Source organism: Oreochromis aureus, linkage group 9 (assembly GCF_013358895.1).
Source record: "Oreochromis aureus strain Israel breed Guangdong linkage group 9, ZZ_aureus, whole genome shotgun sequence".
NCBI lineage: Eukaryota > Metazoa > Chordata > Actinopteri > Cichliformes > Cichlidae > Oreochromis > Oreochromis aureus.
The window spans coordinates 38,937,213-38,956,534 of record NC_052950.1 but is presented as its reverse complement, the minus strand read 5'-3'; the positions used below and the strand labels follow the sequence as shown (position 1 = coordinate 38,956,534).

The 19,322-nt window shown below is 45.6% G+C and overlaps 1 protein-coding gene across 1 annotated transcript in view; it reads left to right on the top strand.

The window, feature by feature from the left end:
• The window catches only part of LOC120441849 (dynein heavy chain 5, axonemal-like), a 60,390-nt gene extending 44,100 nt beyond the window's left edge, over positions 1-16,290 (top strand). The window contains 17 exon segments of the mRNA XM_039617297.1: positions 62-238; positions 482-676; positions 750-813; positions 816-836; positions 839-903; positions 979-1,161; positions 1,461-1,622; positions 1,769-1,787; positions 2,029-2,212; positions 2,352-2,407; positions 2,502-2,623; positions 2,741-2,891; positions 14,005-14,354; positions 14,668-14,982; positions 15,288-15,428; positions 15,518-15,862; positions 16,042-16,290. Of these exon segments, the coding sequence (XP_039473231.1) occupies positions 62-238; positions 482-676; positions 750-813; positions 816-836; positions 839-903; positions 979-1,161; positions 1,461-1,622; positions 1,769-1,787; positions 2,029-2,212; positions 2,352-2,407; positions 2,502-2,623; positions 2,741-2,891; positions 14,005-14,354; positions 14,668-14,982; positions 15,288-15,428; positions 15,518-15,862; positions 16,042-16,290 (2,799 nt within the window).
• The last annotated feature ends 3,032 nt before the right edge of the window (positions 16,291-19,322 follow it).

Here is a 19,322-nt window from a genome sequence, read left to right as displayed (position 1 = left end):
CATCTAACGGTTCATTGGTCCATCGTTCCTTCATCTCACACCTCGTCTTGTTGGGCCTCAGGTCCGTTGGACCGACAGCAGCGCGGGGTTTCAGACTCAGATCAAACACCTGGTGGGGGACGTCCTTCTGGCCACAGGCTTCCTGTCCTACGCCGGCCCCTTTAACCAGGAGTACCGCAGCCTGCTGCTGACGCTGTGGAGGAAAGAGATGGAGGAGAAGCTCCTCCCCTTCAGTCCCGTAAGATGTCACGGCTGAATGTTTGTACAGAGAATCCACAGACAGTAGGGGTGTGTCCCAGAGACACAGATACCTGCAGCTCAGACGTCTTGGACAGTGAAGTCAAAGCAGCCATGTTATTGGTCAGATGATGAAACACATCACAGCCACCTTGTTTCTGTTGGTTCTTAAACACGAGGAACCAAACCCTGCTGAACGAGCTCGTTCTGACCTGCTGATGATGTAACTCCATTTCTCCTGCAGGAGCTGAACGTGATTGGTCTGCTGGTGGACAACGCCACAGTGAGCGAGTGGAACCTTCAGGGTTTACCCAGCGACGACCTGTCCATCCAGAACGGCATCGTGGTGACGAAGGCATCCCGCTACCCGCTGCTGATAGACCCCCAGGGCCAGGGCAAGACCTGGATCCAGAACAGAGAGCGAGACCAGCAGCTGCAGGTGAGAGCGTCAGCACGTGACTCAAAGTCCGAGCGCCGCTAACTGTTCGTGATTTTCTTCTTCTGTGGCTTAGGTGACGCCTTTGAACCACAAATACTTCCGCTCCCACCTGGAGGACAGCCTGTCTCTTGGGCGCCCCTGCTGCTGGAGGACGTTGGTGAGAACTGGACCCCGTCCTGGACAACATACTGGACAAAAACTACATCAAGTCTGGCTCCACTTACAAGGTAAAACAGCTGATCTGGACCGGAGGCTAAACGAGGAAGAAGACACAGTAAGCAATGTTTCTCCTCCTCCTGCAGGTGAAGGTTGGAGACAAGGAGGTGGATGTAATGAAGGGCTTCACGCTCTACATCACCACCAAGATGGCCAACCCAGCATACAGCCCTGAGGTCAGCGCCAAGACGGCCGTGGTGGACTTCACCGTCACTCAGAGAGGCCTGGAGGACCAGCTGCTGGGACGGGTCATCCTGCTGGAGAAGCAGGTCACTCCACCCGCCAGTTATCCAATCAGTGACGTAGTTAATGAGTTAGCTAGTTACATTTCCTACGGTATGTTTGAAGGCCATTGTAGCGCTCGGCACGTCCACATTAAGATGTTTTACACCACACACTCATGCTGTCTGCTTTATGTTGGTGGGAACGTCTGAACCCACGTGTCCGCCCAACATCTCAGCGGAGGCCAAACAGGCCACGAACAAAGATAAAGTTTCTGTGCACTGAACTGAAGGTGGATTAAATATGTCTGCCCTCATTTTGAAATGATTCCCGTGTTCTGATGAAGGAGATGGAGGCAGAGCGAGTGAAGCTCCTGGAGGAGGTGACGTCCAACAAGAGGAAGATGCAGGAGCTGGAGGACAGCCTGCTGTTCAGGCTCACCAGCACACAGGGCTCGCTGGTGGAGGACCAGTCTCTGATCGAGGTGCTGAGCGTCACCAAGATCACAGTATGAATAAAATAAAAAAATAAATTTAAAAAAAAAAAGAACTCTTGGACACTGCTAGCATCATTGACAGGTTTTTGACGGGGCTCCCACACAAAGCAGGAGATGAAGCATCGCTGAATATGTTTGCAAACCAACGTCATTCTAAGTCAAAGACTAGAAAATATGGTGAAGCATATCTTCCCTTTGGCTTCACCTGCACAAGTGCCAAGGTAGGTCTCATCTGCAGAATTAGTTTCCCTGCGTCGGGAGCAGCGCTGGGCTGTTCAAATCACGGACTAACAGGATCCCACATTCTTGATTTTTAGTTCACAAACACTTCTTGTAATAACTAACTACTCCTGACATTTTGGACATGTTAGCTCTTTATGCAGTAAAGTTACAGTGGGATACAAATAATATCCAAGAGGCCAAGAGGTTCACGCTCGCAGGCTATTGGCCAACAGCATGTTGGATGGTGGCTGGCTCCTCCTCCAGAACTGCCACCTGGGACTGGACTTCCTGGATGAGCTGCTGGAGATGGTCTCAACAGCGGTGGCGGAGAGCGTACACAAAGATTTCCGAGTGTGGCTGACGACTGACATGCACCCCAGGTAACAATGACGAGGTCTGACGTCCTGCTGTAAGTCCTGGCGGCCCCTCTGCAGGTTTACTTTACGGCACATTTAGTCTCAGCTTAAACCAGCTGCTGTGTCTGCAGAGCTGCTTGACTGTGTTTGTGTTTGTGAGCAGGTTCCCCATCACCTTCCTTCAGTCCTCCATCAAGTTCACCAATGAACCTCCTCTCGGTAGGCGACATGATCCTGATGAACTCGTGAATTTTTATTGATCCTTCGCTGTCTTTCACTTTCCCACTTATTTTATTTTATCTGTCGGCATCAGGCATGAAAGCCGGTCTGAAGAGGACTTTTAATGGTGTCACTCAGGACCAGCTGGAGATCAGCAACCTGCCTCAGTGGAAGCCTCTGCTGTACGCTGTGGCCTTCCTCCACACCACCGTGCAGGTATCTGCCAACAGCCACACGATCAGATTCATAAATCCACCGTTTCTTTGTGGAAAACAGCTCCTGTAAGATCATTCTGATGTTATCATTTCTCCTTCTTCTTCTTTATCCCATCAGGAGCGTCGTAAGTTCGGTCCGCTCGGCTGGAACATCCCCTACGAGTTCAACCAGGCAGATTTTACCTCCAGCATCCAGTTTGTGCAGAACCACCTGGACAACCTGGACGTGAAGCGAGGTGTGAACTGGAGCTGTCTGCGCTACATGCTCGGTCAGCCCTCTTTAAACCTGCTCTGTTCTTTCCACCGCTAACGTTTCATTGCGCTGTCACTTGGTGTTCACTCTCTCTGTGGTAGAGTATCACTTCCTGTTCCTGCTCAAACACAGTGGTGTTTCTGAGTAGCTTATCTGCTCAGCAATTTAATTAAAAACTATTAGATACATTCTTTTTTCATAGTATAATCTTCACCTGCTTCATCTGAAGCACACTCTCTGTCTGCTCACTACCTAATTTATAGCCAAAGTATTCACTCACTGTCTCTGTACTGTTTCGCTAGCTTAGCTTAGCTCGTAGCCGACTCGTTAGCACCATGGCTACTTCACCTGTCCCTCCTGCACTTTCCTGCTCATTGTGTCAGATGTTTAGTTACTCCTCAGCCTCCTTTAGCAGTAATGATACCTGTAACAAATGTAGCATATTTGCAGCTCTGGAGGCCAGGATTACTGAATTGGAGACTCGGCTTCGCACCCTTCATTCACCCGCAGCTAGCCAGGCCCCTGTAGCTGGTGCAGCGTAGGCCCCGCTAGCTGTTCCCCGGCAGACCCCAAGCAGCTGGGGAAAGAGGGCGGCTGGGTGATGGTGAGGAGGAAGGATAGTCTTAAACAGAAGCAAACCTTCTGGAGGAAACCTGGTCTTGTTAGGAGAGACGGCATCCATCCCACTTTGGATGGAGCAGCTCTCATTTCTAGAAATATGGACAAATTTATTAAACCCCCCAAAATATCCAAAATAAATAATATCCAGAGTTGGGACCAGGAAGCAGAGTTGCAGTCTTACACGCCTCTCTGCAGCTTCTTGATGCATTCTCAATCATCCAGGAAAGTAAATCTCCAAAAGTTCATTCTGTTCATCTGGACGTAGCGTTTGGTGGGAGAAACGTTTCGTCACTCATCCAAGTGACTTCTTCAGTCTCAGCTGACTGCAGGTTTCCCCAATCTTATAAACAGTACATTTGCATAATGACTGAAACCAGCCCACTGAAGGAACAATGGGCTGCGTCGCGGCTACGTCGCTGTAGCCAGATGAACAGAATCAACTTTTGGAGATCTCTGCAGCTTCTCTCCTCCCGTTACCCCCCCCCCCCAAAACCCCATCTCCATTGAGACTGTGTCAGCTCCCAAAAAGACACAAAACAAACTAAAAACCAGCAATAAACAACTTACATAAAAAAAAAAAAATCACAAAGAAAGAACAATACAGTATCCACATCTGAACCAAAGAGTAAAACAGTGAAATGTGGATTATTAAATATTAGGTCTCTCTCCTCCAAGTCTCTGTTAGTACATGACTTAATAATTGATCAACAAATCGATTTACTCTGCCTTACAGAAACCTGGTTGCAGCAGGATGATTATGTTAGTTTAAATGAATCAACACCCCGAGTCATTCTAACTACCAGAAACCTCGAAGCACAGGCCGAGGGGCGGTGTGGCAGCAATTTTCACACCAGCCTATTAATCAACCAAAGACCAAGACAGACTTTTAATTCATTTGAAAGCCTGATGCTTAGCCTCGTCCACCCCAGCTGTAAAACTCAGAAACCAGTCTTACTTGTTATCATCTATCGTCCACCTGGGCCTTACACAGAGTTTCTCTCTGATTTCTCAGACTTTTTATCTGATTTAGTGCTCAGCTCAGATAAAATAATTATTGTGGGTGATTTTAACATCCATGTAGATGCTAAAAATGACAGCCTCAACATCGCATTTAATCTGTTATTAGACTCAATTGGCTTCTCTCAAAATGTAAAAGAACCCACCCACCACTTTAATCACACTCTAGATCTTGTTTTAACATATGGCATAGAAACTGAACATTTAACAGTGTTTCCTGAAAACCCTCTGCTGTCTGATCATTTCCTGATAACATTTACATTTACAATAATTGATTACACAGCAGTGGAGAGTAGACTTTATCACAGTAGATGTCTTTCTGAAAGTGCTGTAACTAAGTTTAAGAATATAATCCACCCACTGTTATCATCTTCAATGCCCTGTACCAACATAGAGCAGAGCAGCTATCTGAACGCTACTCCAACAGAGGTCGATTATCTTGTTAATAATTTTACCTCCTCACTACGTGCACGACTCTGGATACTGTAGCTCCTGTGAAAACTAAGGCCTCAAATCAGAAGTACCTGACTCCGTGGTATAATTCTCAAACACGTAGCCTAAAGCAGATAACTCGTAAGCTGGAGAGGAAATAGCGTGTCACAAATTTAGAGGATCATCATTTAGCCTGGAGAAATAGTTTGCTGCTTTATAAGAAAGCCCTCCGCAAAGCCAGAACATCTTACTATTCATCACTGATTGAAGAAAATAAGAACAACCCCAGGTTTCTCTTCAGCACTGTAGCCAGGCTGACAAACAGTCAGAGCTCTACTGAGCCAACCATCCCTTTAACGTTAACTAGTAATGACTTCATGAACTTCTTCACAAATAAAATTTTTATCATTAGAGAAAAATTACCAATAATCATCCCACAGATGTAATATTATCTACAGCTACTTTTAGTACCATCGATGTTAAGTTAGACTCTTTTTCTCCAATTGATCTTTCTGAGTTAACTTCAATAATTAATTCCTCCAAACCATCAACGTGTCTTTTAGACCCCATTCCTACAAAACTGCTCAAAGAAGTCCTGCCATTAATTAATGCTTCAATCTTAAATATGATCAACCTATCTCTAATAATCGGCTATGTACCACAGGCCTTCAAGCTGGCTGTAGTTAAACCTTTACTTAAAAAGCATCTCTAGACCCAGCTGTCTTAGCTAATTATAGGCCAATCTCCAACCTTCCTTTCATATCAAACATCCTTGAAAGAGTAGTTGTCAAACAGCTAACAGATCATCTGCAGAGGAATGGCTTATTTGAAGAGTTTCAGTCAGGTTTCAGAGCTCATCACAGCACAGAAACAGCTTTAGTGAAGGTTACAAATGATCTTCTTATGGCCTCTGACAGTGGACTCATCTCTGTGCTTGTCCTGCTAGACCTCAGTGCAGCGTTTGATACTGTTGACCATAATATCCTATTAGAGCGATTAGAACATGCTGTAGGTATTACAGGTACTGCACTGCAGTGGTTTGTATCATATCTATCTAATAGACTCCAGTTTGTGCAGAGTCCTCTTCACCCACTAAGGTCAATTATGGTGTTCCACAGGGTTCAGTGCTAGGACCAATTCTATTTACATTGTACATGCTTCCCTTAGGCAGCATCATTAGAAGACATAGCATAAATTTTCACTGCTATGCAGATGACACCCAGTTCTATCTATCCATGAAGCCAGGTAACACACACCAATTAGTTAAACTGCAGGAATGTCTTAAAGACATAAAGACCTGGATGGCCGCTAACTTTCTGCTTCTTAATTCAGATCAAACTGAGGTTATTGTACTCGGCCCTGAAAATCTTAGAAATTTGGTATCTAAGCAGATTCTTACTCTGGATGGCATTACCTTGGCCTCCAGTAACGCTGTGAGGAACCTTGAGTCATTTTTGACCAGGACATGTCCTTCAATGCACATATTAAACAAATATGTAAGACTGCTTTCTTCCATTTGTGCAACATCTCTAAAATTAGAAATATCCTGTCTCAGAGTGATGCTGAAAAACTAGTTCATGCATTTATTACTTCCAGGCTGGACTACTGTAATTCATTATTATCAGGATGTCCTAAAACTCCCTGAAAAGCCTTCAGCTGATCCAAAATGCTGCAGCAAGGGTACTGACAGGGACTAGAAAGAGAGAGCAGATTTCTCCTGTTTTGGCTTCCTTCATTGGCTTCCTGTTAAATCCAGAATTGAATTCAAAATCCTGCTCCTCACATACAAAGTCTTAAATAATCAGGCCCCATCTTATCTTAATGACCTTGTAGTACCATATCACCCTATTAGAGCACTTCGCCTCGCTCTGCAGGCCTACTTGTTGTTCCTAGAGTATTTAAAAGTAGAATGGGAGGCAGAGCCTTCAGTTTTCAGGCCCCTCTTCTGTGGAACCAGCTTCCAGTTTGGATTCAGGAGACAGACACTATCTCTACTTTCAAGATTAGGCTTAAAACTTTCCTTTTGCTAAAGCATATAGTTAGGGCTGGACCAGGTGACCCTGAATCCTCCCTTAGTTATGCTGCAATAGACGTAGGCTGCCGGGATTCCCATGATGCATTGAGTTTTTCCTTCCAGTCACCTTTCTCACTCACTATGTGCTAATAGACCTCTCTGCATCGAATCATATCTGTTATTAATCTCTGTCTCTCTTCCACAGCATGTCTTTATCCTGTTTTCCTTCTTTCACCCCAACCGGTCGCAGCAGATGGCCCCGCCCCTCCCTGAGCCTGGTTCTTTCGGAGGTTTCTTCCTGTTAAAAGGGAGTTTTTCCTTCCCACTGTCGCCAAAGTGCTTGCTCATAGGGGGTCATATGATTGTTGGGTTTTTCTCTGTATTTATTATTGTGCTATCTACTGTACAATATAAAGCGCCTTGAGGCGACTTTTGTTGTGATTTGGCGCTATATAAATAAAATTGAATTGAATTGAATTGTATTGAACCACATCACGCCTGTTCAAGCAACTTTGTGAGGAAATGAACGCAGAACACAGGCAGCTTCTCTTGCACACAGAAATAAGGTAGTTATCCCGAGGGAGATCACTGGCCAGAGTTTTTGAATTACGAGAGTCGTTGCAGAGATTTTTCTCAGAAAAGAAGTCACCGCTGGCAGCACATTTCAGTGACAAGGAGTGGGTCGCAAAACTCACTTACTTATGTGATGTATTCGGCCTACTAAATGAACTCAATCTGTCCCTTCAGGAGAAAATGACAACTGTCTTCAAGTTGGCAGATGAGGTAGCTGCATATAAAGCCAAACTGGACTTGTGGAGACGACACGTAAATGGAGGCATATACACGTTTCAAACATTGGCTGGATTTTTGGAAGAGACTCAGCCTGAGCAATCATTCTCCCAGCTAGTGCACGATCACCTGTCTTTGCTTTTAAAAGAGTTCGAGCGCCAATCACAAAAGACCCACGAACTGACAAGGAATTGATCTGCAACTCATTTGTCAATAAACCGGGTGAATCCAGCTTGTCTTTGCAAGAAGATCAACTGTTGGAAATCACAAATGACGGCGGCCTTAAAAGTATGTTTGAGACATCAGCTTTGCCGGTATTCTGGATAAAAGTCATGGCAGAATACCCCGAGATTGCCACAACAGCACTAAAAACCCTGTTGCCATTTCTGACATCGTATCTGTGTAGAGGGGTTTTCTGCAGTAACAGCAACAAAAACAAAATTGAGGAGCAGACTGAACATAAGCGACACACTTCGGGTGTCATTGTCCCCCATTACGCCCAGGTGGGACGGTCCCGTTGCAGAGAAACAAGCACAGGGCTCTCACTGATTGAGCGTTATGGTGAGTTATACTTTTATATTTCTTTTGTAGTTGTGTGTCTTATTTTGAAAGAAATGTTCACGCGTTACCATAGCAACTTTCAGGACTGTTCAGTTCAGCTTTGACTTAGTAACATCCATCAATAACCTTCATGGTAAGACTTATGTCATCCAGATATGGGCCAGGCCTGGCAATGATGCCACTGTCTATGTGATGGCATCCCATATCTGGCTCAATTGTGGTTTGGTGTATGTGGCCCAGGTCCACAGAAAACAGGTTCTGGCATCAAGCTGGCACTTCTGACTAACTGGTGTCATGCTGGGGTGTATGTCAACCAGACCTGGCAACGATGGCACTATTTATGTTCCCATTTTCCTATTTTATATAGAAGACCCAAATGCCATGTTGCAATACTATACTGCTATGGTAGCTAATGTTTCAAATGCAGGTTTGACAGGTTTGTGAGTGTGCACTTTATCCAAAACCTAGTGAGGGTTTACTCATGTTTACCACTGGGTGGCTGTAGCTCAGGCAGTAGAGCAGGTCACCTACTGAAAGGTTAGTGGTTCGATCCCTGGCTCCTCCAGTCTGCATGTCAAGAGTGTGAATATGTATGAATGTAGTTAGGAAACACTGAGTTTAGAGAAAGTGTGTGATTGGGTGAATGTGGCATTGTAAAATATAGCAAATCTTAGAAAAAAAGTCTGTAAACATCTGGCAGGTGAGGCGAGCAGCTGCTGGACGTTCAGGGGAGGGTTTTTGTCCTCCTAGTCTGATAGACGATTCGAGCTGCTTAGCACTCCTGGTTCTTCTTTGTTGCATTTTGGTTTTATGTTTTCAGTTGATGAAACTAATTTGGAGGCCTGAACTGCAGTCAGGTCAGTTCAGACCTCAGACTCTTACTGTGAGTCATGCTGATGTTGTTTTCATGATCTTACTGAAATATGTAAGGTGATCCCTGAAGCAAGTGTCCTTCTAAAACATGTAAAACATGTACTTATAAACTGTATATACAAATGCCCACGCTACCGTGTCTACAGGCACTAAAACATCCCCACCATCAGATGCAGGCTTTTGAACTGAGCTGGATGTTTCCTCTCCTCTTTATAAGATTTCCATATTTTGGAATTCTGACTTAATTTAAATTTTAAATAGCATCATAACTTTATTGGTGTTATGAAAGTGAAAGGGTTTGGTGTGAAAGAACAGTTACCGTTTTTATTACAGTATCTGTCATCAACACGATATTTCCCCTTTAAATAACTGCAGTACTAGTACGTATACAGGGACAAGTCTGAAGCTGAGACTTGCATTGTGAGATCATCTGATAATCCAAATAATAATTTGTTTAAATGCTAAGTTTTCAAATCTAAAGTGTGATTGGTTCATGAGTTCCTGGCTCTGTTTGATTGGCTCTTTTACCACAACAGTGTGTAAACGTCTGTCCCTGCTGTCACTGAATCCAGTGTGTGCTGTACCTTCTCTGGTTCAGATGAGACAACCACTTTGTTTGGAGCTCATCGTGACCTCTAACCTTTCTTCTCTTTTTGGGATTTCCTTACCTGAATGATTGAGCACGCATCAAGACTTTCTGCTTCCTGTTGTTTCGTCTTCCAGATCAGAAAACGATCACAGCTGAGTCTGGACAGAACATCTCTCTGACACGTCAAGCTCCAAACAACAACATCTGAGTTGTGAAGTGGAGCAGAGCTGACCTGGGAGATGAATATGTGCTTTTGTATCAAGATGAACAGTTTGTTCCAGATGATCAGCATCCATCTTTTAAGAACCGGGTGGATCTGCAGGACAGACAGATGAAGGATGGAGACGTGTCTTTGACTCTGAAGGATGTGACCATTAATGACACTGGAACATATGAGTGTCACGTCTTCATGGGAGAAACACGCTCATGGAAAATCACCAGCATCTACCTGAGAGTTGTTGAGCCTCCAGGTGAGTGAGTAGAGTTGAGTGTGTGTGTGTGATCAGAGGTGAAGCTGCTTCCTGGTTGTTGATGTTTGTTTCTAAAGATGTTGTTGATGAGACTTTGTAGAAAGCAGCTGGTCTGAGTGATGTGATCAGAGTGCAATAGATAATGTCTGACAGCAGTTTGAAGAGGAAATGGATTCTGTTCTGTTCTTCACTCATCACCTACCTGACAGCTGACACCTCACACCTGCTTCTCACCTGCAGGTCAGACAGGAGGACACACAGAGGATGGAGGGAAGGAGGATGGAGGGAAGGAGGATGGATCTGCTGGTCTGAAAGTTGGTCTGTCAGTTTCTGGTCAAGTTTTAGTTCAACAGGAAACATAAACAGAAGCAGGATTCATAGCAGCCTCCACTTGAACAGCAGCCTGCTTAAACTGTCTGCGTGTTTCTAGCTGATCTCTGTCTCCTGCTGATGTCACAACTTCTCCGTTTTATTTGAAAACTGGAGGTGAAGATGGCAGATTGTTGGCTAAAATGGATGTCTGTGGCATCCTGCATTTAATGTTCAGCATCTTTGTGAAAAACCTTTAAGTTGTTGAACATGTCCAAAAATCCAAAACTGTTACACATTACAAAGATGTTTTTTTTTTTTTTTGTTTTGTTTTGTTTTCTTTCTTTTAGTGGAAAGGTGGTGTCAGTGGTGTAAGTTGCAGGTGACTGTGCTCCCCTTCCTATTGGGACCTTTGTGTTTTGGGCTTTATATGCTTTATTTTTACTTGCTTTTTACTTTCACATTGACTCGCTTATCAGGTTTAGGCATTAGACAGCTACCTTTCCAAGGGTATAGAGACTAAGAGACTTGGGTATTATACCCCAGGGATGAGAATGAGTCCTGAGAGCTATGGTTAAGTTCCTTCTGTCTGAATCAGAAATTTAATCCATTGTTTCCTTTGGGTTCTATTCCATTTAGGCTTCACTGTTATTTCTTATAAGCAGACCAAGAGCTGTAAACACAAAGTTATCATTCATTTCGCAGTTTTGGTGATCTGTTGTGCATCATGTACTGTATGGTACATCTTTGCTGATAATGTGAAAACCAAATATATATTTTTTGCATTAACTGTAAACATCGAAAAACTATTGGAAACCGTCAGTTATGTGCAAAATTTCAGACTGAAATTGGGGAAATTATTTATATTTTAGTTTGATTACAAACAGCAAATAGTACAACAGTGAAATTGTTTCATTTATGCATTTTGGCCTGTACATACAGTATATCGTCTATGATGACTAGCTGTTCTATTTACATGTACATAGATATATACATAGATACAGAAACCTTTTTTTCAGATGGCTATGGCACACTGCATGCTTTGTTGTCTCCTATAAGAGACGTGGATATCTTCAGTTTACAGATATTTGGTCATGAGCTAGTGTTTTTTTTGTTTGTTTTTTTTGTTTTTTTATTGTTATAATGGTGTTACAAAAAAAATTAATATTTGTTACATTCATCCTGCGTGAAACCTACATTGGTGCTATATTCATGATGAATTTAATAGCCACCGAAGTTTCTTTACAATACAAAAATGACAGAAGAGTTCATGCTTTAGAGGCCATTAATGCTTTTAGAATCCTTTTTAGTCATTTTAATAGCAATGTATTGAAAAGGTGTCGATATATTTTTTTATGGTTTAGTGTCTTGACACGAAGCTAAAAATGTCACATTTAGAAATAGTCTGTAAAGGTGCAGCAGAGCTACCAGTGTCTGTGCCTTGGCCTGCAGGGCCCTAATGTTTTATGGAGGACCCTCAATAATGCATGATCTTTGATAATAATTTTGCAACCGTGAGTACACTACATACTCAAAACTGGCTTTGAACTGTGACACAACTGAAAAGACTCTCATACACATTGCCCATGGTGGAATACCTGTGTAAAGCATTTGTAGCTTGTATCTTTGTGGATGTGTTCTCAGTGGTATATGAATTACAACAGATTCTTTGGCTTTTTGCAGTCTGAACTGTGCATTGCATGCCACTGCATTGATCCATTCCTCTCCCTTTCTACACCAGAAAAATGTACAATGATTCTTTTGGTGCTTTCACTCCCAACACCTACCCATACTGTATGCAACATACTGCAACACAGAGAGCCATTTCCCTTGGGCGTGTTAAAAATCATTGTGGGACATGTAGGAACTCAAAAGTGCTGTAGATGTTGATGAGCCAGGCTGAGGGTGGATACAGCAAAACAGTACATTATGCATCAGACATAAAATATTGACGTTTGACAGTGAAATAACATCTAAATTTAGATTTTTTTTTTCTTTCTTTCTGACGAAGGAGTTCCTTGAGGGGTTTAAAACATTTGAGTGTTGCTTTGTGCCTTTTTACATGTATTGGCCCAGAGATTACTATATGCTTACTGTGATGACATTTGTACAATAAAATATGTATCTTTTCTTGAAGGAATGATATATTTCATTCCGCACAGTCTTCTCTTCCATAGTTTACATTTTAACTGAGGTGACAATGTATTTTTTTTATGTTACTCCAGTTCTCTCTATACAAGTCATACATTCTTTACACTGAAAATGTATTAATATGCTTATTTAAAACAACTCCACTTACCAAGCATGTGATAGCACTATGTCTTCATGTGTACTGTAATCTTTTAATTACTCAGAGTGCCAATACAACATACTGAATGCCACAAATGAGAAAAGAATAACATATCTCTACGTAAAACTGCAAATATGTTGGGATGTCTTATGATCAGTAGTACATAATATCATCAAAAGAGTAAGAAAAAAAGGACAAGGGAAGAACTCAATAGTAAATGACCGTGATCTTCGAGCCTTCTAGCAGCACAGCAATAATCCTGTAGTGGAAATTACTGCGTGGGAGCACTTCCAAAAAGCATTATATCATTTTGCATCACTTAGTCCGAGCCTTTCAGTTAAATGCTCATTAGTGTCTTTGGTTTGTTTTTGAAACATACAGCGTGTAACTATTGAGCAAAGAAAAAGGATCGTGTTGATGCATTAAGAATGGTCTTAAAACTGGCAATTTCTTCCCTAAGGCTCAAAAGACACCTGATCACTGGGGAGATTGACATTTTAGGTAGCCTCCCTAGTGGAGGCAGAACACTCAGAAGAACTTGTCCTTTTGCTTAGGGGCAGTTCATGCCAGCTGACATATCTATTGCCACCCGTGGCCAGGGCCAAGACATAGATGTTGTTTCCTGTCAGGGTTCCTGGGTCGGTGACCCAGTGTTTTCAGTTTTGTCACATTTAGGTTATGTTGCCACATCAACGTTCTCATTTCCTGCTTTTCCTGTGTCAGCTCGTCTCTTGTGTTATTAGCCAGATTATGTTCAGCTGTGTACTCACCGGTCTCTCATTATCATCCTCATCAGTCTGTATATTTAAGTCCTCAGTTCTCTCCTGGTCTTTGTCGTGTCATTGATGTTCATATGATGTTATGTTGTCGTTTCCGCCTGCGTTCAGTTCAGCCAGCCATTCAGTCTTTCAGTCAGTCAGTCCTTTCGTTCCTGCCCTGTTCATCCACGCTTCACAATAAACCATCTTCAGTTCTTCACTATCCACGAGTCCTGCGTTTGGGTCACTTCCTCGCCTCCACACGACACAAATCCTGGCAGAATGACACGACCCGTGCCAAGAAGACACGCTTTTGACCCAGCGGACTCGGACCTTTTCGAGCGGCAGGACGCAGCGCTCTCCATTTGGGCGGAGAAGTTCAGGTGGTAACAGCGGCTCTTCTCAGAGAGGGAGCACGTCTTTGAGGGGACTCGTCTGGCTCTGGGCGGGCCTCGGAGACAGCGCGGTCCTGCACCTGCTGCCTCACCTGCATCGGAGCATTCGCCGCGGAGAGTGGGCGGCACCGGCCAAGCTTCGGCCGCTCGCTCCCTCGCCACTCCGCTCCTCGCTCGCCCGCCGGCTGCTTCACTCTCCAGCCTTTCCACCTCGCCACGGCACAGCGGCTTCACCTCCCATCTCGACTCAATGGCGGCTACCGCGCCAGCGGCTCAGCTGTGTACCCTGCCTGCTTCCTCTTCCCAGGGAAAGTGGCGCTCACGCCGCCATAATATGGACCATTCTGAGCAACTCCCGGTGGTGAGTTCCAGTGACTGTTTTTCGCACTCTTCGACTGATTCTTCACTCAAAACACATAACGGACTCATCTCCGATTCATGGGGAGTTTCCCTCCTAGATGACGATGTAGACTGGGAAGATTTTTTCTGCTCTGCTCCCCCAAAGACTTCAGTCAAAGACTGTAAATAGTGGTGGCAGAAGAACCAGAATAACCCCGGAGAAACCTGTCAGTATCACACACCCAGTCACTATTTCCACACCCATCACTCAGCCATTTCCTGCCAGCACAGCAGCCCAGATTCGGCCTTCCTCCGCAACCGTTTCACCTTCTCAGGTGAAGACAGTTAAGGCTCAGCCTGTCCCTACAACCCCATCTCAGATGGCTAGGGCTCTGCCAGCAACCACTCCTCTTCCATCTCCCAGGACGAGGGCAGCTGTGACCCAGTCTACCTCCACACCCGCTCCTGTTTCTCGGGTGGGGGTGACTGAGGTCCAGCCACCTCCCGTGCCTGTCCCAGCGCCCAGGCTGAGGGCAGCCAGAACCCAGCCTGACCTTCCTAGAGGCGCGGAAGAGCTAGCCTGCTTACCCATCAGTCCACCACTTCATCCACCGCCTGATCCAGCCTTTCACGCACTAGCTCTGTCCCTGGTTAGACTAGCTGAAGTGTCCCCTGCTCAGGCACCGGGCTTTACTAGCCCAGGCTGTAGCTCTATCCCCTTCAGTAACGCAGTCATTAGCTCAGTCATTAGCCTCGCCAACCTCTGTTCTTAGCTTCCTCAGTCCAGTCAGTTCACCCGCCTGCTGTTCAGCTTCCAGTCCAGTCAGTTCACCCGCCTGCTGTTCAGCTTCCAGTCCAGTCAGTTCACCCGCCTGCTGTTCAGCTTCCAGTCCAGTCAGTTCACACGCCTGCTGTTCAGCTTCCACTCCAGTCTGTTAATTCGCCTGTTGTTCAGCCTCCAGTCCAGTCTGCTCCAGTCCAGTCTGCTCCGGTCCAGTCAGTCCAGCCTGCTCCAGTCCAGTCACCTCTCGTCCAGTCGCCTCTTGTCCAGTCTGCAGTCCAGTCCCCTCCTGTCCAGTCAGTCCAGTTCCCTCCAGTCAGTCCCCTCCTGTCTTCCAATCTTCTGTAGTTCAGTCTCCTCCCGTTCTCCAGTCTCCGGTAGTTCAGTCTCCTCCCGTTCTCCAGTCTCCGGTAGCTCAGTCTCCTCCCGTTCTCCAGTCCCCTGTAGCTCAGTCTCCTCCCGTTCTCCAGTCCCCTGTAGCCCAGTGTCCTGTTCCTCAGGCCCCTATAGCTCAGTCTCCTGTCCTCCAGTCTCGTCCTCTCCAGTCTTCTCCTGTCCCCCAGTCGCCCGTCCTCCAGCCGGTCCAGTCTGTCGTCCAGTCTTCTGTAGTCCAGTCAGTTCAGTCTGTCATCCAGCATCCTGTAGTTCGGTCGCCCATTGTCCAATCTCCTAATCAGTCTCTGGCCCAGTCACTCATCCACCATCCTGTTCAGTTCCCGGACCTGCAGCCACAGCATCCAGAGCCAGCTGTGAGCTCTCCCGCTCCTCAGCCAGGAGTTTCCGCACCTGCTGGCCCTGCCTGTCTCCAGCCAGAGGCTTCCGCGCCTGCTAGCTCTGCAGCTGTTGCTCCGTCACCGCCGGCTCCCATGCCGTCGCCTGGTCCAGCCTGGTCCAGCCTCTGCTTCGCCTGGTCCGGCCTCGGCTTCAGCTTCTGCTTCGCCTGGTCCGGCTTCGCCGTCGCCTGGTCCAGCTTCTGCCTCTGCGTCAGCCTCGCCTGGTCCTGCGGCTGCCACGCCGTCGCCCAAGCCACGTTCTGGACGTCAACGCCGGAGTGGTCGACCACTGGACCCGCTCAGTGGCTGCCGTCGTCTTCCTCGCTCAGCGGCCGCTGCCGTCTTCCTCGCGGCCGCCCACCGGACCCACTCAGCGGCCGCCGGCCACGTGGCCGCCCACCTGAACTGTCTCGTCTCAGCCGCCGGCCACGTGGCCGCCCACCTGAACTGTCTCTGTTTGGACTCCGTCCCTCCGTCCTGGGCCCCCTCCGCCCGCCCTGTTCTGTGTTCTTTTTTTTTTTCTCTTTCGGCCGTCGGGTGCCGGCCTTTGAAGGGGAAGGGGGGGTACTGTCAGGGTTCCTGGATTGGTGACCCAGTGTTTTCAGTTTTGTCACGTTTAGGTTATGTTTACATTATGTTGCCACATCAACGTTCTCATTTCCTGCTTTTCCTGTGTCAGCTCGTCTCTTGTGTTATTAGCCAGATTATGTTCAGCTGTGTACTCACCGGTCTCTCATTATCATCCTCATCAGTCTGTATATTTAAGTCCTCAGTTCTCTCCTGGTCTTTGTCGTGTCATTGATGTTCATATGATGTTATGTTGTCGTTTCCGCCTGCGTTCAGTTCAGCCAGCCATTCAGTCTTTCAGCCAGTCAGTCCTTTCGTTCCTGCCCTGTTCATCCACGCTTCACAATAAACCATCTTCAGTTCTTCACTATCCACGAGTCCTGCGTTTGGGTCACTTCCTCGCCTCCACACGACACAAATCCTGACATTTCCATGAGCTCGGGCTGTACCTGCTAGTTCACATTTCAGTAGTAATGTTGATGATGAGGATCTTTATTTTTCATTGCTTTAGTTTTTACTCCACTGTTTCCAGGACATGCACTTAGTGGGGACAGCGTACTGGACAGGTCCCAGTCTGTCTCGCGCTAAGACAGCTGGGTTAGGCTCCAGCGCCTCCGCGACCCTGAAAAGGATCAGCAGAAGTGGATGGATGTAGGGTCAGTTTATCAACATTAGAAAAACCAACATACTACCAGTGTTGGGCAAGTTACTTTGAAAAAGTAATTCACTTATAGTTACTAGTTACTACTTCAAAAAAGTAACTGAGTTAGTAACTGAGTACTTACAGCTACTTCCTGCAGCTGATATAAGATGCGGTAAGCTGAACACAGCGTCAACCGTCTGTTTGTTGAAAAATAGTAACGGACCACGTTTCCTTGTTAGTAACTGTAACGGCGTTGTAACGATAGGAATAGTAATTAGTTAGATTACTCGTTACTGAAAAAAGTAACGCCGTTACTTGTAACGCTGTTATTCCCATCACTGCATACTACCTGCCTTAAAGGTGAAATGGACGGGCTTTATGTTTGCTCGTTGTTTGCTCAAAAACTAAAGAGACTTTTCTGCAGCCTTTCTCTCCCGACTTCTTTGCAGCACCTGTCACACATTTTATCTTTACAGCAGGGCTGTGCCTTATCATATACCATACTATAGAATTTTGACATAGCAGCTATATAATGTTACTCCTACTTTATAGATCTCCATCACCCGATCCTCCGAAAACCTCTTGGAGTTGGCAGCACTCGATTTTGTGCAGAAGAAGATTCAAATGATGCTTTAAACTCCTGATGTTATCTGAGCTCAGATCCTAAAGCCTAAGTCCAGACCTCTGGATCTTCATTCTTGTGGAAAAGCAGAGCAGATGTTGTTTTCAGGAGGATGCTGCTATAATGGCTTTAGTTCCTTGCAGCTAATTATGACGACAGCAGAAGCAGCAGGAACAACAAACACAGCCCAAACTAACAGACAAACTATTAATGAAAGTCCAACCCAATCTCCGTCCCCATATCCTCCACCCTTGTCTCCTCCACTATTTGCATCTTCATCTGTGAAACCTGCAGAGCAGAAACAGTGTGTGGACAAAGTTAGCAGGTATGCAGACATGTTTGCTTTTGTTACAGGAGTTTGAAACACATCTGCAGCTCATTCAGACGCTTTGGGGCTGTACACACTTCATTTGAAATCAGTACAGCCGATCTCACAGCTGCTGGATGTTTCTTTGAACCATAAGAACATTAAGACAAACAAGATGATCATGAAAATCATATTAATGATTGATTTGGCCTGCGTTTGATGCTGAACTGCGGTAGCTCCTGACATTGTGCTTTTATTTTGTCTGGGTTAGTTTGCAGCACTGCTGCACAGTTTACATTAAAGTGCACTTTTGCAGAGCAGACGACCTCCTGCACAACTGATGGGGTGAACCAAGGCCCTGCATCAGACAAAGGAGGATTATTTCAACTGTGAGTCATGCAAAGCAGCTCTAGTAGAGTCCTGTAAATGAACAGACTGGATCCCTGTAATTTACCACTTCAGTGACCAGTGGAAACATTCAAATGTTCAGGTAGTCATCCTGGCTGACTTGGGGTTTCTGCCAGTGTGTTACAAGTGAAGCAGCTTGCCTGCTCTACACACTGGGACTCATTTCTTTAAATCACCAGCTTAATACAGTTTCAGCTGCTGACACATTCACTAGTGGGTAGTAATTAAAGCATGCTGCACCACTCATGAGTGCTATCATTCAGCGCTCTCATTCATTTGTCCTAAAGCTGGTAATTAAAGTCCCTGATGCCTCACTCTGTCTCACTCTTTTCTGTGTGTGAGAGAAAGAAGATGCAGCTGTGTTTCTAACAGCTTCTCTGGAGGAAGCCCTGCAACTCTATAATCTCACCTGAGTCTGTGACTGTGAGCTTGATGGAGTGCCTGAACTCCTCCATGACTCTCACCACAGATGCTGTGGTTGGTTGTAATCTTACATTCATATCTTCCTGTATCGCTGATGCTGATGTTCCTCACAATCACAGAAACGTCTCGCTCCTTCATGGATGAGTGTCTCAGCTCCACTCGCCATTTGAAGGACTCGTGCTGATAGTTCTCATCTGAGTGATGGCTTTGGAAGAACACAGAGCTGTCTGACTCGAGCTCGGGTCTGCTCCACTCTAATGCTGTGATATCTGCGTCTGTGGGTCCCCGACACTGAAGAGTGACGTCTTGTTCAGACCTCAGACCTCAGACCGCAGCTCAGACAGGTAGGTGGGGTGAGAAAATATAAGGATTTAAAAATAATTACAAGAACTTGGAAATTTTTTCACTCCCCACATGTTTCTATATCAGCACTGCCAGTGAATTTTGTCCCCCTTTCCTTTAGTCT